Genomic DNA, 24,637 nt, shown 5'->3' on the forward strand with positions numbered 1-24,637 from the left:
AAGGGTGGTTCCTTGAGAGTCATTGGCGGTGGGAGAAAGCAAATGGAAGAAATCTCTGGGGCCAGATAAAAAGAGACGCGCACTCCGTCACACCGGAGGGTGCAGGCTAGTTAATAGTTAACAATGAGCGCGCAGCGATGGTACACGGGGCACAGGATAACTCGGAGGGTTCTGCGGTCTCCGCTGTGGTGTGGGGGTGTCAGGGTCTGGAAAAGACACCCTGACATTCCATAGATATTGTTACCTTAAACGCAAAGCACAATAGATGGGCTCACTGAAGGTGAAAATTGACTTTGGCAAGGGAGCCACAGGCCGAGGATGAGACTCTGCCCCCAAGACCCACTCTTAGGAGTTTTTATGTTCAGACCTTCCCATGTGGTTGCTTCAGTCTCTGAGTTTGTAAGGCCGCCACGCAGGCCTCCCCTGAGCTTGTCAGGTTTAGTGTGTGGCCCTTTTTCATCCACAGCACTCAAAAACAAATGCCCTCGTTATTGTCCCTGTCACGTTTCCTGTGGGGACTCTGGGCTGGAGGCTCCTCAGAGGAACAGTTACCTCCTCCCTGGGGCCGAGCACCAGCCGGGGCCCCAGTCACGACCTGACACCCACGGCTAGTGCAGCCCCACCCAGGCTTGTCCTGGGCACTGTGACGTGGGCCGCCTGGTGAACAGCCAGATACTCGCCCCACCCTGCATGGGTGCCCCGTGTCACTCACAGGGGACTGCCCCACCCACAAGTCCCTGGTCCCTTCCCAGGCAGCAAGTGTAACAGGCTCCTCTGTGCAACTCACCCTACTGGGAATGAAATCCACCCCTCTTTTCTGTTTAATTTTATATGATTATTGTTGGGTTATGTAATACATTCAAATGTTTCAAAATTTAAAAGGCACCAAAAAATGTGCAGGATTAAAAAAAATCCTGCTCACTGGTGCAGCTCAGTGGATTGAGCCCCAGCCTATGAGCCAAGGGGTCGCCGGTTCAATTCCCAGTCAGAGCACATGCCCGGGGTTGCGGGCCAGGTCCCCAGTAGGGGGTGTGGTGGGTGAGCGGCAACCACACACTGCTGTTTCTCTCCCTCTCTACCTCTTTCCCTTCCTCTCTCTCTAAAAATAAATAAAATCCTTAAAAAAAAATCCCCTCCTACCCCGGCACACAGCCCCGTAGTTTCCCTTCCTGGACACAACCAATCTGAATTCCTTCTTAAAGCAAATTTAATTTGCTTCCTCCTTGCAAAAATCATAAGCATTCAAAGCGAAAACTAACTTGAAAACAAAACCAACAGACACAAAAGTGCGAACCGCCCCCCCCCCCCCGATTTTCGGCGTTCTAGTCTGCGTCCTGCCAGGCTGTTCTCAGTGCACGGCCACTGTTCAGATACTGAGAACGAGTCACGAGAGGCGCGAGGAGACATCGCTGCCTTTCGGTATCTGCCTTCCATCGCGGGAACGTCTCCTCATGGCTTCCTCCGTACGTGGCTTCGACGGCTGTGTGATCTCCCAGGGACACGGACTGACTGGACCAGACCCCGGGGACGGGCACTTGGGATTTCGACATTTCTCTGTAATAAGCAACACGGCGGTGGGTCCTACTTGTTTTTTATTTTTATTTTTAAACAAATTCCTAGAAGAGGAAATGTTGGGTTACAATTTTTCAAGACCCTGGATACCCATCCAACTGTCCTCATGTCCAGCAGGACTGGTGTCCAATCCAAATCTGATTTCTCAACGCCAAGGTGTCGGTTCAAACCCCTTGTGACAGTAGCAGCTGTGTGTGCCCCTGACCCCATCTCAGCATCTAGACGAAGGCCAAAGCCCTCCTCTGGGCCCGGTGACTTTTTTGTTTACGCAGCCAGGAAGAGTCACCTGGGCCAGTCCCAGGCCTGGGTGAGTCAGCTGACCAGGGGACAGGCACCACCCTGTCAGGAGCAGGAACCCCGCTGGGACAAGGGCCACCGCCCGCCAGAGGAAGCACAGACACTCTCAGCAGTGGCCGGAGAAGGACCTGTGGCAGCTCCTGGACCGCAGGTAAGAGCCCCCCTAGATACCGGGACTGGGATAAGTGGGCTTTGTTCTCACCCTGACCTCAGCCTTCCGGGGACTGTCCCAGGCAGTTTCCTTTCCAGGTGGCTCCCCTCAAGTGTAAACTGGGGTTTCCTCATCTGACCCCTGCCCTGGGCCAGGCTTGGGGCTGAGAGATCTTCTTTATCTAGATGGGAGCCCTGGGTTCCTTCTGACTGCCTACAAGGGTGCTCAAGGAGATGGGAGCCATACTTTGCTTCCTGAAGTGGGCCCTTGAAAGTCCAGACCAAAGGAAGCCGATTTCCACAAGGAGCTGGGAGCGCGGGCATCAGTTTGTTACTAACTTCTCTGCCTGAAGCTGTGCTATCAACAGCCTCCCCCCACCTCCCATGGCAAGGAACAAACACCTTGGGCCAGTGGCTTAACCTCTCTAACAACTGGTTTCCTCATTGGGAGACTCAAAGTGGCCCCACAAGGTTAAGGGAACTGAATGAGATAATGGACATGAGAGGCAGGTAGGTGCCCTCCACACGGAAGATGAAAATGGCGTTTACAAGGCTGGTGCGCTGGGCAGGTGCTGCGCTGGCTGCTTGGCACACAGCATCCCCAACTAATAACAATTCTTGTATCACTGTCACTTTTCATCTGGGCTCCCTGTGTCCACCCTGTCTCTCTACTCTCGAAACATCAGCCAGGGGGGAACCTATTAAAATGAAAGTTGGACCAAGTCACTCTGCTGCTCAAAATTCTGCAGGGCCCCATCTCACTAGGGTCTGTGCCAAGTCCCTGCCGTGACCCACCAGCCCTCCAGGATCTGGCCCCTCTACTTCTCAACCTCCTCTCTGGCTACTCCCCGCTGAACCGCTAACTGCAGACTCACTGGTCAGATGTTCCTAAACACAACAGGCGCCCCTGCCTCAGGGCCACGGCAGTGGCTGTGTCCAGAGCTTTTTCTCTACCCTTTAGGCTTTTTACCCAAGTCCCCCATCACCCCCAGCTCCTAAGCAACAAGGCTTTTTGGCTTCCTGGTGCTCTACCCGCCACCATGCTCTTTCTCTCCATCACTTCCCACCATCTAACACAGTGAACACTTATTTATCCCCAGCTAGAAAGTTAACCCTCCTCAAGGTCGGATATCTTTTGTTCACTGCCTTACTAGTGGTACCTAGAATAGGACTGGGACTTAGGTGCTCAGTAAAGGTGCACCGAATGAACAAGAGCTAACGATTACTGTGTGCCCTTTATGTGCTAGACACTGTGCTAAGTGCTTTCCATATGTAGCTTATCTTTTTTTAAGAATCTTTTAATCTCCAAGATAGCTTTGTGATGCAAATAATGTTACCTGTATTACAAATGAAGACATTCAAAAGGACTTGTCTGCGCTTGTTCCCACAAGACAGAAGCAGCAATCTGGACTCAGTCCTGCCTGCCCCCAAGGTCCCTGCCCCTGCCCTGCCCCTCTTGGGCCTGGTCTGGGGAGCATATGCCTTAGGACTTGCCCATGCTTGTTCTCTCAAGGCAGAAGCAGCAATCTGAACTCAGTTCTTGCACCTGCCCTGCCTCTCCTGGGCAAGGTTTGGGGAGCCTATGCCTTCTCTGAAGAGGCCCCCAGCTTCTCTCCAGCCGGCAGTGCATCCGGAGGAGGAGGGGCTAGAGTAGAACTGGTGGCCTAGCAACAGCCTCTTTCTTTGCAACTCACAATATCCCCGGGCTAATTTGGCCTTCCAAGAGCTCTTCCTCTGACACTCTAACCCACGCTTCCCTCCTGCACAGTCTTCTGAAGGATGGATGAGTTGTCCACAGAACAAGTGGGAGGCCCCTAGTTTCAGCTCTTTGGAACAGAGCGTTCAGAGGAGCCTCATCGCAAGTCCAAAGATGGGGGCTGATGACCCCTTTCAGCCGTGCTGAACTCGGAGGGCCTGACTGCTGACTTACTGTGGGTGTTGTTATTGTTTTGATACATTTTGTATCAAAAAGTGCTGTAGCCCAGGGATGGAAACTCTGGCAAGTGCGGGATAAATTCTATGGGAGAGGTGGTTCTTTCCCTTTTGGAGGGGCTAATTAATTGCACTAATCTATCAGTACCAAACTGAGCAAATCCTTCCATTGTCAGAGTGGAGGAGCGAGACTTTCAATCTGCCACCTCAGGCAGATTTTGCTTCCTTTCTAGGGCCAGTGTTTTTCTTCAAAGGACTTTTTGGGACTTTCTTTTCCCTCTGTGTCTGCTTTTCCACTTTAAGAAATGGTTCACTGGACACCTGCTGAGCATCGTTCTTTGACCCAGAGAGTGAGACAGGCAAACAAATACAGAACATTGTATATCGGGTGCTTCATCAGTATTAGTCAAATGAATGATGAATAGCTGAATATGAGATTTTTGTGGTCTAGAGAAGGGAGCCTATGGGTGTGGGCGTTTGGGGGGGGACTCAGAACTGGAGTTCACCAGATGAACAAGGGGGAGAGAGGAGGTATGAACGGCATTCAAGACAAAGTGAACAGCATCCACAAAAGCACAAAGTCATGAACAAGCCGGGTGAGGTTTAGGATCAGCCGTCTGGAATGAATGAAATGCAGGATGAGTATGGAAGAACGAGGTGAGGAAGTCAGGTCATCGAAATTTGAATACAAAGTTGAAGTGTGAGATTTATCTTAAGGGTAAATGCTGGGTATGGACAGCTTCAAGAGCTGGAGCTGATGGTAACCCAGACTTCTGGCTCACACTGTGGGCTGGACTTAAGGGCTATTGTAGAGGAGCAGCAAAGCTGGGGGAAATGAGTTCAGGAGACTCCAAAGGTCTGGAAGGCAGCTGGGCTTTCAGGCCACCTACTCCCAGAAGAGGATTCTCCCCTGCCATTCTCCTGAGCCCTCCAGAATTCACGGTCTCCTTCCTTCCTCCAAGAGGACTTCCTCGTTGTCCTAGCCTTTTGTCCTGCAACTCACAGACTCAACTGCCTGAGTCCCTTAGCAGTGGGTCCAATTTTGCTACGGGAAGTGATCTGTTCGGCCAAGCATAAGTCCCCTACCCTGGCAGCGGGGGCCCAAATCACTCAGTCACCAGGCTGAGATTGCAGGGTGAATCAGTGTACAGTTGGGCTGGGCAAATGTCGCTCCGCACCCGCTCAGGGAGGAGTCGGGGCCAGACAAGAAACCCATAAGAGAATGGGAGGGACTGTGGCGTCACAACGGGTAGGAAATAGTAACTCGAAGGCGCTTCAAAATCCTAGGGAGCAAGGGGGAGGATTCCTGTTCAGTTCGAGAAACGCAGGAGTGCTGACTTTGCCCACCTCCTTTGCCATGGCTGCCTGAGTACGGATTGTCAGCAGCGAGCGGCTCAACTGCACCCTCCTATTGCCGAGTCCTTAAACGGCCCTCCTAGGGGCACTAGTTTCTTTAAAGCGCGACTTGACTCGCTCAGCCTCCAGTCCGGTAAAGAGGACGCGGAGACTGGCCGAACCTTCCCGTCCCTTGATCTGCTGCTTTACCTGGAGTATTTTGTGGATGCAGCGCCAGCTACGGGCGCCTGAAGGAAGCGAGAGCCCCAGTAGACACTAGTAACCCACCACGCCAAAAACCAACCGGGCAAGAAACCAACCGGTTTCCGCCACGCAACCGCAGGGCATCCCGGGAGTCTCCTTTAGCCTTTCGAAGGCCGGGCTCGAGACGCATGCGCCTTAGATCCCGCAGCGCACCCTAGCGGCCTGGCGGGGCCTCTGCACAGATGCCGTAGTTCAAAGCAACCGGAAGAGGTCGCTTCCGGCTGGGCCGGGATTGAACTCGGGGTTGGGAGTCCTAGACGTTTGAAGATCGTTGATGGTTTGACGTATTGGGAAGCAGACCTGGGGAGAAGATTAGACCCTGGGGACCGTTGGGGCTTTCTCTGATGCCCCAGTGCATGGAATCTGTACTTGGCTGCTCGCATTTGACAGAGCGGGAATTGAGGGAGGGAGGGGGCGGGTTCCTCTACAGTGGCCATTTCCTCTGGGTAAAAAAAATCAGTCCCTATCTTATTACAAAGGAGAAATGAGGGCAATCTCTTAATTTACAATAAGAGATTTTACATTTCACTATGTAAAAGCTCAGACTGGATTACACCTGATCATGCTTGCACCTAACTTAAACTGATTACATTTGGATTTAATAAACCATAATATTCAAATGAATCTTTCCAACAGTTTGTATTTGACATATTAAGTCGAAGGCTAACTGTATTTGTATAAAAGCAAGCAATCACAGCTATAACTGCAGACACATACAGATGGGTGTGTTCTGGTGACTAACCCGTGGTGAGAAGGATCAACCGTGACTTTCCAAAACAGTGAACAGAACAAAACAAAACTTCCCTCGTTAACCTGGCATATGCATTTCTGGATGGTATATATTCTACGTTAAAACCAAGGAAAAGTTGCATTTGTATGTCCAACAGGTGTGTGCCCACCTGAAGGTTTGCAGGATGTTGGGAAGCCGTGCAGGACCGAGGATGATTTGTGGTGAATTATTCTGTGCATGACAAGCGGCCCAGATCTGTGCTCCCTGCTTCCCACAGGCCAGTAGTGTCCCCTCAGTGTCGTGACCCCCAGTAGTGCCCGCACAAATCTCCACTCTGATCTTTGGAAAACCACTGATGTATCCAGTCAAGTAACTTTTGTCCACATTTCCTGTACATGCTGGCACTTTGGGTGGGGAGGCCTAGTGTGGTGAAGAGGACAAAGACCCTGCCCTTCTGAGGCTGGCTCTGTTAGGAGAAAATACCCAGATATTAATCGTATACTGTGATGAATGGCTTGACAATACAGGCAGTACGAGTCAGGGTTAGGAACAAAGGAAGCCCCAGTCCACTAGCAGAGGATCCCATGACCTGGAAAACCAGCAGAGAAGTAGCATTGGGGCTGAGCCTTGAAAGAGCGCTAGGTGGAGAAAGGCGGTGTGCCAGGCGGAGGGATCGGCACGATTGGAACAGGTCCGGGGTCCCTGGCACACAGTGGACATGCAAATGCGAGTGAATGGATGGATGATCGGGTGAGACACAGAGCATGTTTGCGGGCAGGGAGTTGTTGGGGCCCAGAGCAGGTGGCCGTCGTGAAAGTGTCACAGAAGCAGAGAAAGGGTTGCATGGTCCCGACCTGGGAGTGATTTCCAGGAGGTAGATCTTTGATTCTGCTCTCCCAGAGGGCAGCTGCTAAAAATATGACCGCTCTGTGGCTTCAGCGTTGGAAAAAAACAGGTCAGGGGTGGCCTCTTACTTTCACATCTGCCCGTCATGCATGATCCGGGTGGCAGGGCATGCTTTGGCAGATGGCACCTGCTGAGGACTGTCTCAAGCATGTGCCCAGAGTATGTGCACAGTGGTGGAGGCCCCGGCTGGGCTAAAAGAGGTCAGAGTCAGTCTCCCTCTCCTCCGAGGTCAATCGCTGACCTCATGAGAGGATCACTTCCGCCCCGAAGGCCAGGGTAGGGCAAGGATCTGGAACTCCCTGCCTCCAGGAGCCAAGCTGGCCGTGCAGATCTGCTGGGTGGGTGCTCGGGGAAAGCCCTGCGGCTCCATCTGGGAGGTAGGCTGCAGCTCAGCCCTGGCTCGGTGTTGTCTGCATAATAGCTGCTCTTGCATTGCCACATATTTTTGTTTATCAATACAATTAGAAGTGAAGAATTTTATGTTTCTGTATTTTAAAATGTTGGCACTAATTCAAATAAAAAACAAATAGCAAGACTGTGAGCCCTGGCTGGCTGGTTCGGTTGGTAGGAGTGTTGTCCCATACACCAAAAGGTTGTGGGTTTGATCCCCAGTCAGGGCACATACCTCGGTTGAGGGTTCGATCCCTGGTTGGGGCAGGTAAGGAAGGCAACCAATCAATGTTTCTCTCTCTCGTGCTCTCCTTTCTTCTCTCTCTAAAACCAGTAAATTAATCCTTGGGTGAGAATTAAAAAAAAAAAAAGACTGTGAGGGGCTCACAGAACACATTTGAGAGCTCAGGGCCTTGTTTCCATCCTAGGAGGGTAGGTGTCCTGAGGACATCAGAGCTTTGCCTCGAAGGAAAAAAGTGAGAGCCCAGCGGAATTTACTGCTTCTGGCAATATTATTGAATTAGTGTCCATGCTGGGGCTGAGGTTTCTGTAGCAAACGAGAAGGCCCCGGTTCCTGCCCTTTTGGAGCTCCCAGTCAAACAAGGTAGATGGACAAGAGGCAACTACAAGAATAGTGAGGACATGGGGTGGGGCTGGGGGAAAACCGAGGCAGGCTTCCTGAAAGAAGAGCGCTCTGATGCGGGACGGGAATGATGGGTTAGGTAGGTGGCAGGAAGCGGAGGAGTGTTCAGAGAGAGGCAATAACACAGGCAAAGACCTCGAGACGTGAAAAAACCTGACTTATTCAAGGATATGAAAGTGTCCCTTTCCTCACATTTCATTGAGGAACGAGATAAAGCACCACCCGTAATTCCTTTGAGTGTCTGGGGGTACCGTGCTGCAAGGTCCTACCAATTCTCCTCTGGGACAGTTGGAAGGTATTTAGTAAATGTTCACGGTGCTCCCCGACATCCGCATTCCCTCCACCCTTAGGAACAAAGCTCTTTTGAGTTTGACAAGGTTGCAACAGTTTGTATGCCTGTTTTCAAGGGTTTCTATTGGTCTTGCTTCTCTGCGGCCAAGATCAAGGCTGGGAATGGGCGTTACACAGCAGGAACTCTAATGCCCAGAGGTGACAAGGGGTGCGGGGAGTGGGAAGGAATTCTAAAGGGCCTGCTGCCTTTCTGTCGTCACACTAAGCCCCCACCCACTTGACACTGGACTGAATTCTGTGTGGTTGTCGGACAATGCTTTGCAAACCTGTAACATAGGCTGGTATGCAGCAGGTACGCACCATGCACCTGCTGGGTGAATTTAGGTCTCATAAGCATGTCTGATCTTTGAAACAGGGCAGGCAGGGACACGGTCCTTACTGCTGCTGTTCCTGACCAGCATGTCCTGAGTGCTTCCCTGGGGCCAGGTTCGAAAGCCCAGAATCAATTCAATGTGGTGAGGTAGAATTCTGCAAGGGTGGGGACCATGAGCCTGGGAACCAAAGAGACTTGGGTGCAAACCCCGGCTCCCCCATTTCCAAAATGAGAAGTAATTATGCCTTGCTGATACCTTTCTCATCCTGAGAGTGCTGAGTGGCAGGCGGATGGGGGTGGGCATCCGTGCCTCCTCTCATCCCTCCTTCCCCGCTGTGCGCCGCAGGGTGTTTCCGGGAGCAGCCATGTCCACCCTGTATCCATCCCTGGAGGACCTGAAGGTGGACCAAGCCATTCGGGTGAGCCGCCGGGCCGGGTTCGGCTGGGCCCCCTGGTGGAGCCTTCGGGATACCCCGGGGTAACTAAGGGAAACCTGTCTTGGAAGTGGATGGGTGGTGGGGGCCCCAGGCATGCGGGTCACCACTGAAGGGTCTGCTGGGTGGGACCAGTGCCCCGAGGTCAGGGCAATGGAGTCATAGCACAAACAGCAAAGACCAAACAGCCTCTGACCGGCCTCTCTCGTGCCCTCTCTGTCCCGGTGCTTCCTCCACCCGGGTTCGAGCCCCGCACTGCCGGGCAGGTGTTTGGCCTGCACAGCCCCCCCCCCCTTCTTTCCATCCCACCCGTGGGCGCAGTGGATTTTGAGACTTCGGAACTTTTTGACTAGGAACTTGGTTGGGACTTGGGCCTTAAATTTCAGCTGCCTCAGGGAGCAAATGGGTCATGACATTTGGTGGCTCATGGAGAATGACCATGAACTTGCCCGGGAAGCGTGGACATGTCCAGAGACCAGATTTACACATGACCTGAGCTCCATGGACACCCCCCTGAGGCTTGCCAGAACACACAGTGCCCTGACTCCCACGTTCAAGGGTTTAGGGAGTGGGGCCCAGACACAGCTGAGCAGCTCCCCCCAACCTCTCCCCAGGCCCAGGCCAGAGACACACCCAAGATGCCCACCTTGCCCGCGCAGGAGACAGCTTCCCCCCAGCCTTCAGGTGAGTGAGCGGGATGGGGGTGGTCCTGACCAAGAGTGACCCCTTCCGGCTATTTCCGGCTCTTGCCTGCCACTGTGCTGTGCCCTCTAGGCAGGGCTCCCCTTCCCCAAGATGGACACGAAGACAACTGTGGCTTAGGGAGGGCACGCGCTTTCCTGATCTGGGGCCATCTCCTCTGGTGCTGCATGAGGGGACCAGGATGTTTGTGACGGCCCCCAGATCTGTTCATGGCTGTCTTGATTCAGGTTTTGTTGCAGTGAACTTGAACTCAGGCCCAACTCTCCCCCTCCTCCCTGGACACACGGGCCTCAGAGACGCCCTTGGACACACGCCTGCCTCCCTTTGGCTGTGGATTTCTTAAGAGCAGGGCCTCATGGCCACAACGCCAGCCCTGTACTTTGTGTTGGCTGACTGGTGCCAAGCAAAGCCAGTTGAGCTAAACACCAAAGCGGAACACGAGGGACTCGGTGTCCCAGGCTGTTCCTGGGGAAGGCGGACGGCTGCCCTTCAGACCTTCTGAGGAGAGGGCCACATCACCAGTGCGTGGCCCTGCTTCCTCTGCCGCAGTGGCCGCACTCTGGGGACGCACAGCGTTCCCATGGATACACGGCTTTCCCCGGGAACCTACAACATTCCCAGACCCTGTTTCTCAAAACTGAGCGACTGTGTTGAAGTCAGGCAGGTGTGGCTAAGCTCTGCACTCGAGTAACACCTTTCTTCTTCCTTCTTCCCTTCCCATCAGTTTTGTACCCCAACCTGGCAGAACTGGAAAATTATATGGGTCTTTCCCTCTCCAGCCAAGAAGTCCAAGAGAACCTGCCTCAGATTCCAGATGCTGCCAGTGTAGGTACCTGTCTCATGCCGGAAGTGGGCAAAGGTCTTCCAACTCTCCTTCTTTCTTGGTCTTGCGGCTCTGTTTGTTGGTGGCACATTTCACTTTTAGCCTTTGTTTTAAGTGCTGTGGAATTTCATGGTGTCCAGTGGGCCCTGGGAGTGGAGGGCCGCTGTCTGCCCTTTGACTGCTGGCTTCTGGCTGCTGAATGAGAAGGATATTCAACCCGGCCTGAGTCTGGGGGCTTCTCCTGAAGGGCTGCCTGTGACTTGGGCGTGGCTGCACGGACGGGCAGAGGTGCGGGGGAGGAGCTGGCACCTAGCCCTGGCCCACACATTAAACAATACCACTTGGTTCCTGCTTTCTGTGGCTCAGGGAGCAAAAAAAAACCCTGACACAGAAACACTTTAGAACCGGGTGCACTTACGGACTCAGTCCCCATGCAGGCCCCTCCCAGTTAGCTCCGGAATCCCGAGGCCACTTGTCACACCCTTGTCTGCCAAACTCACCCTGAGCCCCTGAAAACCAATGGCAAAGTGCAAGGGCGAGTCTTGCCCAGTCTGGAGGATTTCACGAGGTGGTGGAAGGGGAGTGAGAAATGCCACAGCCACACACAAAGCCTTGGACAAATGAGGATTTCACAGGCGAACATGACAAGGATGAGGACCTGTGGGGCCCTGAGGAGGACCCCCTGGAGTGTTCCTCTGACTGACCCCTTGATAGTCATGCTGTGAAATGCAAACACAAAGCAAGGTCATGTGTCTGTAGTTCAACTTTACCTCATTGGTTTAACCCTCTCTGTTCCAATAATTAGGATATAAATGCACATAACCTAAGTTATGATAAAAATATGACAGTTGAATGCATTTTATAATATTTAAAAGATTTGGTTTTGTTTTCAGCCTTTTGCTTTTAAATGATCATTGATTCTCAGGAAGTCACAGGGCACTGAGAAAAGCACCCCGGACGGTGCCCTTTGCCCATCTCCCCGAGGGCTGCACTCTCCGTAACCAGAGGGCGCTATGGGAGCAGCCACCGCGACGGGTGTGGCGTGCGTGCATGTGTGCAAGCGTGCACGCATGTCAGAGTTCTCTGTCGTTTTACCTCCTTCACGGGGTCAGGCGACCCACGCACAATCAGCATAGCTCCTCACCCGAAGGCCGCCCACACGCTGCCCGTCTTGCTCAGGCCCCCACCATCCCCAACCCCGGGCAGCTACTCCTCTGCTTCTTGTCCTTCGACCTTTGTCCTCTCAGAACCTCGCCTAAGTGGAGTCCTGTAGGGCGGGGCCTTCTCCGACAAGCTTTTTTCACTCAGCGCAGCTCCCTGGAGCCCCCTCCTGGTGGTGATGCGCAGCAGCAGCACAGCCCTTTTCTGCTGAGCGGGGCCGCGGTGCGCACGCACCGCCCTTGGTCTAACCCGGGGAGGGACACTTCCTTTGTGTCCAGTGTGGGGCTACTACCAATGAAGGGTTTTGTATGAACATAAATTTTCGTTTTTCTGGGGTAAATGCCCAGGCGTGCAATTGCTAGGTTGAATGATAAATGTATGTTTCAATTCTTAAAGAGACAACTATACTATTTCTAGAGCGGCTTGGCCATTTTCTTTTCCTGTCGGCAACACACGAGAGCTCCAGTTTCTTCACGTGCTCGCCAGGATTTGCTGTGATCACTGTTCTTAGCTTTAGCCACTATCGTGGGCAAAGTCATGTCTCGTCATGGTCTTAAGTTGCTTTTTCCTCGTGGCTGGTGATTTTGAACATCTTTTCCTGATTTTCTTTGCCATCTGTATACATTTTTTCAGTAAAATGGTTCTTTGTTTCTTTTATTTTCTAAATGAATTGTATGCTTTTTTTAAAGTCAAATTTTGAGAATTCTTTATTCTGGAATCCTTTGTGGCTACATTTAACCTCACGATATGTGGCTTGAAATATTTTCTCCCAGAGGTAGCTTTTCTTTCATCCTATTAAAAGAGTCTCGCGGGGCAAAAGTTTTTAATTTTGGTGCGGTCCAGTTTATTGATATTTTTTCTTTTATGAGTCATGCTTCCCTGTCCTAAGAAATTTTCACTAAGCTCTAGGTCCTGAAGATCTTTTTCCTTGATTTCCTTCTAAAACTGTTATAGTTTCGTGCTTTGCATTTAAGTTTATGATTGAATTTGGGTTAATTTTTGTATAAGGGGTGAGGTGTACATCAAGATTCATATTGTTGCCTGTGGATGTTCAGTTGCTGGCACGCCGTTTGTGGAAAAAGGCTCCTCTTTCTCCACCGAACTCCTCTTGTCTCTCTGCGAACGCACAGCTGGCCCCACTCGTGTGAGGCTCTTTCTGGATTCTCTGTTCTGTTCCATATGCGACCCTCCCTCCGCCGGTATCTCGCTGTCTTGATCACTGTGGTGTAGGGTAAGTCTTCGCATGTGGCTGAGTGTGTCTCCCACTTTATCCTTCTTGTCAGGATAGTTTTAGACAGTCTCTGTCTTTTCATATAGCCCAGAATAACCTTGCCTGTACCTAGAAAACATCTTATAGGTAATTTGATAGAAATTGCATTCAATCTGTATCATCAATTTGGGGACATCTGACAGCTTTACTTTGTTCTTTCAATCCGCAAATGCAGACTGTCTTTCCATTTATTCCTGTCATTTTTGGTATCTTTCACCAGTGTTTGTCAGTTTCAGCATACGCTCTACAAGCTCATTGTTAGTATGTTAAAGGACACTTGATTTTTGTGTGTTGATCTTGCTCCCTGTGGCCTCGCTGAATTCACTTAATGGTTCTAGGAGTTTGCTCATAGATTCCTTGACATTTTCTAGTAGGGCATAATGTCATCTGCAAATAGGGGCCATCTTATTTCTTCTTTTCCAATCTGTAGGCCTTTTCTTTCCTTTTCCTTTCTTTTCCTTCCTTGCCTCATTGCCCTGGCTAGTTCTTCTGGTGCTGTACTTAATAGTGGTGGTGCACTTGGGCATTTTGCCTTGTTCTGGATCTTAGGGGGAAAGCATTTATTCATTTTTACACTTATAGCTTATTTTTTTCAGACAAAAAACAAATCCAGCTCACTTTTTTCCCATTGGTCACTATTGCTATGAAATGTTTCTTTTGTTTTTACATGAATTTTGAAGGAGTCTTTTCCTGTTATCAATGAGCCTTGGAAAACGAGGGCCTCTTTCCTGTATAGTGCCTGGCTGTTTCTCAAGAGTATAGACTTTGGTGCCCCCTAGTGGCTTCATGGAGTCATGTTTCTCGGCTCCTGCGGAGAAGCGTGTGAACTGCGGGTGGGATGGGCCCCAGGGACCATCGAATCCTCTTTTCCCCATCCTTCCTTGGCCCCGGGGGCTGGCTGACCCTTTCCTTCCCTGGTGTCTGCAGACTGTGGTCTCTGGCCCCTTGCCCGGCCAGGTGGTGGCGCCGGTGTCCGGGAACAACCTGGGCGTGCGGCGTGCGGAGATTAAGCCCGGGGTGCGGGAGATCCATCTGTGCAAGGATGAGCGTGGCAAGACCGGCTTGCGGCTGCGGGCCATCGACAAGGTGGGGCTGGGGGCCGGGAGGGAGGGGAGGGGCCCTTCGGAGGGCGATGGGCGGGCAGGACAGCACGCTAAGCATTCTGAGCCACCCAAGCCCGGAGAGGACAGGACAGCGTGGAGTGGGGGTGGAGTGGTCGTCCACAGTGAGGAAGATGCAGAGTGCTGGGAGCAAAGCCTCCTAACCCTCCAGCCCAGGCTCCTCCTCTCAACCCCACCCCCAAGGCTCACGGGCTGGTGCTGGATTGCAGCAGAGACCTGCCACCAGCCTATCAGGGGCTTCCCATTCCACTGTCCCCCAGTTCACGGGGATCTGCGGCCAGCCGGCTGTCTATAGGGTCTTCCTGCCATTGTGAGAGGCTGTGCAGTCTAGTGGTTGTGGGTGCAGCCTCCAGCCAGGGTTGAACTTCGGACTCAGCTGCTCCCTAGCTGTGTGGCCTGGAGTGTTTCCTCCCCGGGAGGATGGGGTAACCAGCGCACCTGCTGGTGGCCCGGGAGAACCAGGAGGAAAACACCAGCTGGGAGGAGCGACCTGGACTCCGGGCGAGGGGAGCTGACTGGGGCCCTGCCTCTCCCAGGGGCTCTTTGTGCAGTTGGTACAGGCCAACACCCCCGCATCCCTCGTGGGGCTGCGCTTTGGAGACCAGATCCTGCAGATTGATGGGCGAGACTGTGCCGGGTGGAGCGCAGACAAGGCCCACCGCGCAGTGAAGAAGGCGTCAGCGGAGAAGATTGTCATGGTCGTTCGGGACAGGTGAGTAGCCAATTGCAGGAGCCTCTCTGCTCGCCTCCAGCCACATCCCAGGTCCAAGCCACTGTCCCTTCCCGGCAGGCCATTCCAGCGGGCTGTCACCATGCACAAGGATGGCACTGGCCACGTGGGCTTCGTCATCAAGAAGGGGAAGGTGGTCTCCATAGTCAAAGGCAGTTCTGCGGCCCGCAACGGGCTCCTCACCAACCACTATGTGTGTGAAGTGAATGGGCAGAATGTCATCGGGCTGAAGGTAAGCCAGCGGCCGGCTCCGTCCCAGAACTGCAGGGGCAGGGAGACGGCTGGGCGGCGGGAGGGCCCACGCTGTGGGCAGGCTGCTGCTCCCATCCGAGTTTCCAGCCTCAGCTTCTTCATCCTGAGGTTGCTGCAAGGATTCAGTAAGATAATAAGTACATAAAACTTTGGGCACGTAGTTCAGTGCTGAATAAATATTAGTGTTGATATTAACACATGGAGGCCAGTGATGTGGCAGAAAGAGGAGATGTGGTGACCCGTGAAAGGACCCAGGTGACCAGGTGGCTACTGGCTGCACAAACACCTCCCTCCTTTGTGTGGTGCTTCTGTTTGCGTCCTGGTTCACATGACAGGCGTATTTCAGAAGCTGGTATTCGGAAACCCATTACCGACCTCTGCTCATTTCTGGAGGCCGGTGAGCGTGGCGACTTTTATCTCTGAAACATAAGAAGGAGCCGGTGGTCTGGAGTCGGTGCTGTGGGTGTGGACTGAGAGGCAGGTGCCTTCAGCCAAGGGACAGTGGATGATGACCAGTCACATGCCTTTAGGGCTCTGGACAAGTGAAAGTGATTTTATCCTGACTTGATGTGCCCTGGACTCCGAGTGGTCCTCATCCCAGGTGTAATTTAGAGGAGGGTCCCTCTGCCTCCCGCAGCCAGGGCTTTGGGCTCACGTGGCAGGGTTCCCCTGCCGGAAGTGGCCTGGGTGGTGCTGTTCATTCCTCAGCTGCCACGGTCTTTCAGGCCAGCCTCCCACCCCTCACCAAGCCATTGCGGTCACATGGCTGCTTCCCTGTGCCTGACAGTCACTCCCACCTTCCCCAGAGGCTTATTCTGGAGGTTCAGGAAGTTCTTCCTGAGGTCTGTCCAAGGTCCCTGCTCTTGCATCTCCCCCGTCAGGGGTCAGGCAGGACGATCCAAAGGGAACCCACTAAAACTGAAATGCAGAGAACACTGATAACGATTCTGAGCAGCCGACTCTTTCAGGTAGTAGTGAATGCACCCTTTCAAAGCATTGCAGCTCATTGACCCTAACGGCTGAGGGGCAGCCATTGTACGCACCAGGCTTCAGAATGGACTTTCCGGTTACCCCGCCAAACCACAGTTGTTGGGAAGCTCTCACGGTGGGGCTGGTCCCTTTTCTGAATGGCCCCAGACGGCTCTGCTTCCTGAGATTATGTTTTCAGAGTTTACCTACTTTCACTCTGTGGCCATCACTAGTTCTACCCGGCACGTCTTCTCCCATTTATCCTGGAACAACTAAGAAAACACAAACCGAGTTAGAGAAACAAGTAAGGTCAAGGGCGTCAGCCTCCGAGTGAGGGCCATCGCTGTTGCCATTGCGTCACGTTCGGCCTGCTTGGCGTACTTTGCGTGGAGACTCTTGTTTCCCGTGCTCCCCGGAATCTCAGCGGCTTCTGTGGCCTTTCTCTTTTCACTGAACATGATGTAAGGGGGAGATGTCCGTCCCCTGTGGGCTCAGCTCAGGCCGGCTGGCTGGCTGGCAGGGGCCGGGCGGGGGGAGGGTGCCCCCGATGTCCCCCACTGCCTGGTGGTTCTCTTCCTGCTTTGGGGCCGGGAGCCCAGTATGACTGGGGCCAGGGAGATGGGATCGAAGATGGGGCCTGGTGAGATTCTGGGGCCTAAGTCGGGGAGGGAAGGAGGGCCGTAAGGCTTGCAAGGCCCTGTTACGGGCCAGGCCCCTGGGACTGTCCCTGGAGGTGGGGAGTGGCACGCTCGTTCTGCCATGGGGCTCCTCGGGGACGGGCCGCAGTCTCGCTCCAGCAGAGCCTCCCCTGTGTGTCTGCCTGGGGCCCTCACCGGAGGGGTGGCTCGGACTGTGCAGCCGGGTGGCAGTGGTGCCTGACTCTAGCAGGTGCTACACTGACCCGTCTGGGCCCCAGGGTGACCGCTCGCTTGCCTCCTCTGTAGGACAAAAAGGTCACAGAGATCCTGGCCATGGCCGGGAACGTCGTCACCCTGACCATCATCCCAACTGTGATCTACGAGCACATGGTCAAAAAGTAAGGCGGGCCCCTCTCCCTCCCCATCTCACCCCCCCTCCGCTGCCCCCCCTCCCCTCCAGGCTCACCAGTGCGCCGCCCACCCCCCCTCCCCCCCCCCCCCCGCCTCCCTCACGGTGCCTGGTGGCTCCCGGTGGTCTGCAGGTCTTAGAAATCAGAGTGGAGGCCCAGGTGGGGTGCACAGGCTGCAGGGAGGAGGGGAGGCACTGGCCGTTCTGGCCACTGTCGCTGTTGCTGCTTGTAGGTTGTCCCCGACCTTGCTCCACCACGGCATGGACCACTCCGTCCCCGATGTCTGAAGGCGCAGCTCGGCTCCCCCACCCTCCGGCGGGAAAGGGAGAGCCCTCTGGGACCTGCCGCCTCGGGCACGGGTGTCTCCACGGGGGTGTGTTCCAGGCGGGGTGACGGCGGATCACGTCACCTGTCATTGCTGACGCAGGCCTCCTTGGAGCCTCAGACTCCTGACCGCACTGAGGCAGGGGCAGCGCTCACGGGCGGCCTGCCCTCCGAGCCGGTTGAAACTCGGGGCGGGCAGGCCGGCCGACCGGCTAAGGGCTTCTCGCAGTTGCAGCCTGGTCCCTCTCAACATTTTGCCTCTCCAAGAAAAACAGTCCTGCGTACTGAGAACAGAAACACGTTCTTTGCACAAGTTTTTTCTTTTTCCTTCACTTGATCTTGGTCACAAACTGTACATAGTTGTAACTCCTGTGTTTTGAATAAAGCTTTGGTTTTAATAAAATTCCTGCCTGAAAAGTAATTGAAAATCCCAGAATTTCGGTCCCGGGACATGCCAGGGCTGGTTTTCTTTCAGGCAAGTGTGAGACTAAGGCCTTTCCTCCGAACTGCCTCTGAGTGCGTGCACACCCTGGCACACGCTGCCCCCCTCTGATGGGGGGTAGTGGAGAGGGGGGCCAGTGTGGGGCTCTGGAGGAGGGGCACCGGCTCCCTGGCTGCAGACGGCTTCTGCACACGCAGAATGGGCGTGAGAACGACTTCAGGGGTGCCTGAGAGGAGGGGTGGCCCAGCTGCCCCCGCAGCTGCACCGCAGAGCTGAACCAGCAGGCGGCTCTCCCGTTCCCTTGACCTGGGGAAAGATCGCACGTTCTGCCTCCGGTGCAGGTGGGGACAGCGTGAGCCGGCTTCGCAGCCCGGCCCCCTCAGGAGAACGACCACGTAAAGAAAGCAGGCCGAGGATCCCGTGTGTTTTCATGCTTTAATTCAGAGCTGTCTGCTGCAGGGACAGCTCTGTGTGAACAGAAGGACAAAGGAGACAAAAGTGACTACCCCTCCGTCCCTCCCCCCTTCCCGATCCCCCGAATTCTGCCGAGGGGGTGGCGGAATGTGAGAGTGCCCTGGGATGCATTTGCACTGTGCCCCTGGGTCACAGAGGGGATCGTGAGGTCACTGGGCAGAGGCCCCGCAGTAGACCTTTGCCCCAGAACCTGGTCACTTGCCCACCCACCCCCACGGCGCCGTCAGACCCCCCTGCGCACCTGGGGATTGGGAAGGGCGTACAGTGAAAAGCTAAGGTGTTAGTGAACTCCGCTCGAGGCCAGCTCTGTGTGCAGAGTCCCAGCCTCGACTTTGACGCCCACCTGAGCCCGGACCAGAGAAGCGGCGGCGGTGCCGCTCTGGCCTGGACGTCATGATTAAGAAGCCATTTCCGGCTGCTGGGCTCCAAGGGACCAGCAGTTCCAGAAAGTGGCTCCTGGAAACACTGTCCCTTAGGATCTAATCAGCTCTGGTCAAGGCTATAGGGGAAGTGGAGGCCCCAGAGATTTCTGCTCCAGGAGCTGAGGGCAGGAGGGGAGGGTCACAGGCCAACAGGAGGAGGTATTAAGCAGGCGTCTGGAGGACCAGCACTCCACAGCCCGGCCCCAGCCTTGCCCTCCAGCCCCACACTCTGTGCCCTGCACAGTCGGGGACAGGCCGCCGCCCCTCCACTGCCTAGAGCTGCACATTTTGCATAGATGCGGACACTGAGCACACACACACACACACACACATACACACGGGAGCGCTCAGGGCCGCTGACCAACAGGGTCCCAGGGTCTGCTCCAGGGCTGGCCAGTAAGCTGCCTCCTCCACGAACAGGAAGGAGAAAAGCCTGTCGGAGGCCCCACCAGACTCCCCCTCCCCCAAAGACAGGACCCTCCGTACGGTGGGCGAGGGCCCAGACAGGCAGGTCTCCGGCGGGAGCAGGCTGACAGGACGGCAGCTGGCCCCTCATCTCCCTGGGAGGCCTGGGGTCCAAGCCCTGGTCAGACTTTTGCCAGTGGCTTCTCCAGCAGCTGGGACAGCGTGGACTGTGGCCCCAGCCCCAACCACATCCACCAGAACACAGGACACAACAGGAAGGCCACAGACAGCAAGACACGGGTGGGAGCAGAGGGCCTGTGCAGCTCCAGTAAATGCCGGCGGTGAAAATAGATTTTATGTTGTCAAGTAGAGTCATACATTTATTTTGTCAGCAAAGCTTTGACTACTTCTAAGAAGACACTACTCAGCTCCGTGAGCACACGGCACAGGATGCTGGTGCCGCGGCCGGTCCTGGCTTGGCTTTGGAGTGGGTTTGCCCGCTGCCCCTCCACCACAACCCCAGTGCCCTAGGGGCAGCCCTGGCCAGGCCCCAGGAGCTGGGCTTCGTTCAGCTGGGGCGGGGGCGCTCCACAGAGGATGGCTGGTCTGAGGCCCCGGCTGAGGAGGGGGAGCTGCGGAGGCACAAAGCGCGTGGCAGAGGGGCTGCTGCCCCGATGGCTGGGTGGCCGCCCACTCCTGGTGCATGCAGGTGCCCTGCCTCGAGTGGGGGGCACAGGAAGGACGGACAGAGCCCACGAGTCAGGAAATGGCTGCTGGAGCAGCAGGGCTGGGCAAGCAACCTTGGCAGAGAACCAGAGTGGCCCCGAGGCCCGAGCGGTGGGTAGGACGCCGGGTCCCACCGACCCCCCTAAATGTGGGGCTGACTCTGAAGAGTGGATGGGACAACCAGATGGGTGGAAACCCTGCAGGGAGCAACAACTGGGTTTGCTCTGTAATAATGGTAGTAAAATGTCAGCAGCTTGGCTGGGGGCCCGGGGGGGGGTGTCCCGGGGAAGGAGGGAGGACAGTGAACCGTCCCAGGCCTACCGGGCTCTGGCTGGGAGTAGGAGGCTGCAGGGCTCCCACCAGCCAGGCCCCCTGCCCCCAACCAGGGACAGGTCTCAGGGCACCTGCTTCGACCCAGACCCATCTCGCCATTCATCCTGCCAGAAATGTCCCCTGAGGCAGGTAAGTCTAAGATCAGGAACCCTCACCCTAGAAAGTAAGCAGACACCTTGCAGGAGATCCGGGGATGCGTGGGAACCAAGCCCAAAGTGAGTATAGTGCAAAGCAGAAATTGGGCCTGAGGCCCCAGAGAAAGTCAGGGTGAGCTCCGGGGGCCATCGTGGCCTCTGGCTTTTTGCACCAGCTGAGGACCAATGAGTCCAGCCCTGCCTCCCAGGCCACAGAGTCCCATCTCTACAGGCCAGGCGGGAGGACGAGCCCTGAGCTACCAACCCCACCTCCTCTCCTGCGCTGGCTGGCAAATGCTCTGGAGGAAAGCCTTCCTGCCCAGGGCAGAGCCTGCCTGGCTTAGCGTTCACGAAAAGAGTCGTCACACACACCCGGGAGCGCCAAGGGGAAAATGGATCATGGGGAAGGTCCAGGACAGACAGACAGACAGACACCGAGCCCACACTGCCCTCTGCCACCTCTTGCCCATCACTGGCTTTCCACGCGAGGGGGGTGGGCAGACTGAGGAGGGCGGGGCTCCAGCCCAGGACTGGCAGTTCCAGACCCTGCTTGGAGTCCTGGGTCAGGTGCCTGTACTTTGGGTTGCAGCTGCCTCTTCGAAGGAATAACACCGCCCCCGAAGCCGGGCCGAGGGCAAGGGGTGGCGTGGGGTGATCAGGGGACTGAGCAGGACGTGCAGGGGGAGAGGTGGGGCAGCCGAGGCCCGGCCTCCCCAGATCAATACGCCAGAGGCTTCCTGAGCAGCGGCCGCCCTTGCGAGGGGCCAAGTGGAAGGGGCTGGGCTGAGGACTTCACTGGTCCCCCCCTGCGCTCTGTCCCACGGCGTGCCCCCCTGCCCTGGGTCTCTCTTCCCTTCTCTCCTGTCCAAGCTGTGGGATGACCTCCACCAACGCCCTGACTCCCAGCTCCCAGCACTGCTAACATCCTGAAAGAACCACTTCCAAAACAAAAACTAAATAAATAAGATGGTGCTCCACGGGAATGTGTGAGAGGGAGGACGGCACCCCTACGATCAGCGGTCAGGCCACGGAGCCACTGGCTGGGCCGGCCTCCTCAGAGCTGGGAGCTGCCCCCGCCCGCCGTACTGGGGCCGAGCGAGCGGCAGCTGATCCTGCGGATGGAGTGCAAGGCCACGGTGCAGCAGCCCCGCAGCAGGGAGCTGATGTTGTAAATGGGCTGGCCCTGGCGCCGCTGGGAGCGGCAGAGCCAGGCCACCGTGGGCACGGCCGGCACCACCACGGCCAGCAGATCCACAATGTAGTGACGGCTCCAGTAGCTCTTGGGCTCCTTCTCGGCGGAAGCCGCCTCCTCCTCTTCTTCCACGGGGCACGCCACACTCACTGACAGGTGGGGGTTGGGATTGGCGTCAGGCTGGTGCGGGGTCGGCCCACGAGTGACAGGCTCTGGGACCTCAAGCTCATCACCCACTGTCACCACCACTGCTGAGCTGGGGTCTCTGGGCCCTGGGGGGTGGGGATCCAGCTGCAGGCACCTGTCCCCTGACTGGGGACCCGCCCCGCAGACCTGGGCCATGGCCACCTTCTCCAGAATGGCGTCTGGGTCAGGCTGGTACTGCACGAGGTCTGTCTGGATGGCGCGCTCCTGCATGCAGCTGGCCTGTACGCCGGCCTCCGTGCCGCAGAGCAGCTTCGAGTAGGCGCTGCCGGCCGGGAACCGGGGAGCCATGCTGAAGGAGCTGTTCGGGGAGGCCTCCTCGGGGCCGCAGTCCACCCCCGACGACAGCAGGCTGCTGGCCTCCAGCACATCTGTCCGGCTCATTGTGTCATCATTTGCCACGAAGCCACTGTCGGGCCCGTCCTCAGTGTAGGAGCCAGGGTGGTCCCCAGGGGGCCGGTCCCCACAGACGGCCGGGTCACTGAGCTTGGTGTAGGTGGAGCTGCGGGTGAGGGAGCGGGCGGGGGAGCCGCCGGCCGACTCCCCGGCGCCGTCCTCCTTGGCCGCGCCGTTCTGGGCCACCTCCATGCTGTGCAGCAGCGTCTCCAGCTTCTTGTTCTGGATGTTGATGTCCACGAAGTACTTCTGCAGCCCCTTGTCCTTGTCAATCAGGTTGTTCTTGACAGTGTCGATGACCTGCTTGAGCTGCTTGATCTCCTTGCGGGCCTCCTTCAAGGCCAGCTGGGCTTCCACTCGGTGGCACTCCTCCTCGATCCAGTCCTCCTGCATGCGTGACAGCTGCGTCTTCAGGTCGTCGATCTCCGTGTCCCTGTGGGCAGACGGGACGCACGGGCTCACTGCCTCGCCTGGCACCACCACCAAGGACAGGCACGGAGCGACGGACACCAAGCTCCGAGGGCCTGTGCGCTGCCACGGAGTTAAAAACAGAAGGGACTTCTCCACGCCCCTCCCTTCCTGTCTTTATTCCCGGGGGCGGGGCAGGGAGGGGACGTGGGGGCGGGGTCAGGCGGTGAAGACCGGAGAGGCCTCCTCCTGGGTGCGCAGGAGAAGGAATGGCGGTAAGACACACCGGGCAGTCCCAGCCCAGAGTTCGAAATGCCCCCGATTGTCCACATTTAAATCCATTACCTCAATTTAAAAATGCTACTACTGTAAAAGCCAAAAACACCCTTAAAAATCTTAACATCAAACAACAAAATGAACCCTAAAAGCTCTGCTCTGTAGAAAGGGACGTGGCCTCTTATAACAGCCAGCTCAGCTGTGGAAATTTGAAATGCAGGGGTATTTGGCCAGAGGCCCCGGGGAGGGGGCAGGGACAACTGTGGTTCTCCTGAGAGCAGGTGCCGCCTTCCCTCACGTGGAGAGAGGAGAAGCGATGAACCAGAGGAGAACGGTGAAGACAGGGCGGTGTTCTTTTATCCAGGTGGGCATTTACTTCTTTTTCATGCCCACTGTAAAGAGGAAAGCAAAGCAAAGCAAACCCCAAAACCCAACAAAACTAAACACTGTGAGAAAAGCACACAGCGACTCCTGAGAGCGGAGGCCAGTGCCAGGCAAAGCGGACAGACAGCAGACTCCTCCTGTCTCGAAACTCACGGGCCTTTCAAATCCCCAAGTCTCGGATGATTTGGGGGGCACAGGGCAGTGGGGGCAAGGTAGGCAAGGATGCCCTCAAGTCCAGAGGTAAAACCAGGTGGGCGGAAGGCAGTGAGAAGGGAGGGAGATTGGAAATCCTGCCCTGGGCGGCCCGCTCGGCCCACCTCTCGGTGAGGCGCGTGCGCAGGCGCTCCCCGCACCCATGTGCATGAAACCCACCAAGGGCCCAACGCCCCTTTGGGGTCAGGAGAGCCTGTTGGAGCTGAGGTCCAGATCAAGCACCGTGTATTTCCAGCATGAGATTGGGAATTCAGTTCAGGGGACAGGCCCAGGAACCTCACACCACAGTCTGATGAAGGGCCTGGGCTGCGGAGCTGCAGCGGCCACCACCCTAAAGGGGATAGACCACTTAAGGGACACAACTCGGTGATGGCAGCAAGAGGGCTCAGACCGGCAACAACAGCTATGCCAACAGGCATGGGGGTACTTGCCCTTCCCTCCTTCTGTCTCAGGGAGGGGGCTCTGCAGGCTGACCCTCCTCACTGACACTGAGCCCAGGGAGGAAGAGTGAGTCTGGATGAAGGGCCTGCGCATGCTCAGATCTGCAGGCCCTGCTCCTTCTCCTTGGAGCCAGCAAGACGCCTGGGAGTTATGGCCACCCAGCCTTGCCTAGAATATTATTTCCAAACTGCATCCTAAAGGAAACGTTTGCCAAGGAAGCAAGAAAGGCCATTGCAGGAAGTGGGGACACAGCTTCCAAAGGCACAAAGGTTTTCCAGGAGAAGGTAGGCTGCCGCCGGAACGGCCGGCGCCAACTGCGTATGTGGAGAGAGCGAGGAGTGTGACCATAAAGCAGGGGAGGAAATGCCGCAGGTTCGTGCCAGGGCGGCAGGCAGGGAAGCAGCCAGGGATCAAGGCCCTTCGTCATGTGGCACCCTGCCTAACCACACAGCAGAGGGCAGCTCTGGGCC

At 55.8% G+C, this 24,637-nt stretch overlaps 2 protein-coding genes across 6 annotated transcripts in view; one reads left to right on the forward strand and one right to left on the reverse strand.

Annotated features, from left to right (window-relative positions):
• The first annotated feature begins 1,719 nt into the window (after positions 1 to 1,719).
• On the forward strand, positions 1,720 to 18,085 carry SDCBP2 (syndecan binding protein 2). 2 transcript variants are annotated; one of them, XM_037143146.2, is made up of 9 exons: positions 1,720 to 2,020; positions 9,230 to 9,302; positions 9,932 to 10,001; positions 10,744 to 10,844; positions 14,201 to 14,359; positions 14,931 to 15,106; positions 15,185 to 15,356; positions 17,290 to 17,381; positions 17,626 to 18,085. In XM_037143146.2, the coding sequence occupies exons 2-9, from the start codon at positions 9,249 to 9,251 to the stop codon at positions 17,678 to 17,680; spliced, it is 879 nt and encodes a 292-aa protein (XP_036999041.2). In that variant the 5' UTR covers positions 1,720 to 2,020; positions 9,230 to 9,248; the 3' UTR covers positions 17,681 to 18,085. The 2 variants fall into 2 exon arrangements, with proteins under 2 accessions (XP_036999041.2, XP_036999040.2); XM_037143145.2 differs by lacking the exon at positions 1,720 to 2,020 and having other exon boundaries at positions 9,074 to 9,302.
• Positions 18,086 to 18,629: 544 nt separating this feature from the next.
• SNPH (syntaphilin) overlaps positions 18,630 to 24,637 on the reverse strand; it is a 38,379-nt gene continuing 32,371 nt past the window's right edge. For all 4 annotated transcript variants that reach the window (XM_037143150.2, XM_037143149.2, XM_037143148.2 and 1 more), the window contains one exon: positions 18,630 to 22,878. In XM_037143150.2, coding sequence (XP_036999045.2) covers positions 21,708 to 22,878 — 1,171 coding nt within the window. In that variant the 3' untranslated portion in view covers positions 18,630 to 21,707. The remainder of the gene's footprint in view (positions 22,879 to 24,637) is intronic.

This window comes from Artibeus jamaicensis, unplaced genomic scaffold (assembly GCF_021234435.1).
Source record: "Artibeus jamaicensis isolate MK-2021 breed Jamaican fruit bat unplaced genomic scaffold, CSHL_Jam_final contig_685, whole genome shotgun sequence".
Lineage (NCBI taxonomy): Eukaryota > Metazoa > Chordata > Mammalia > Chiroptera > Phyllostomidae > Artibeus > Artibeus jamaicensis.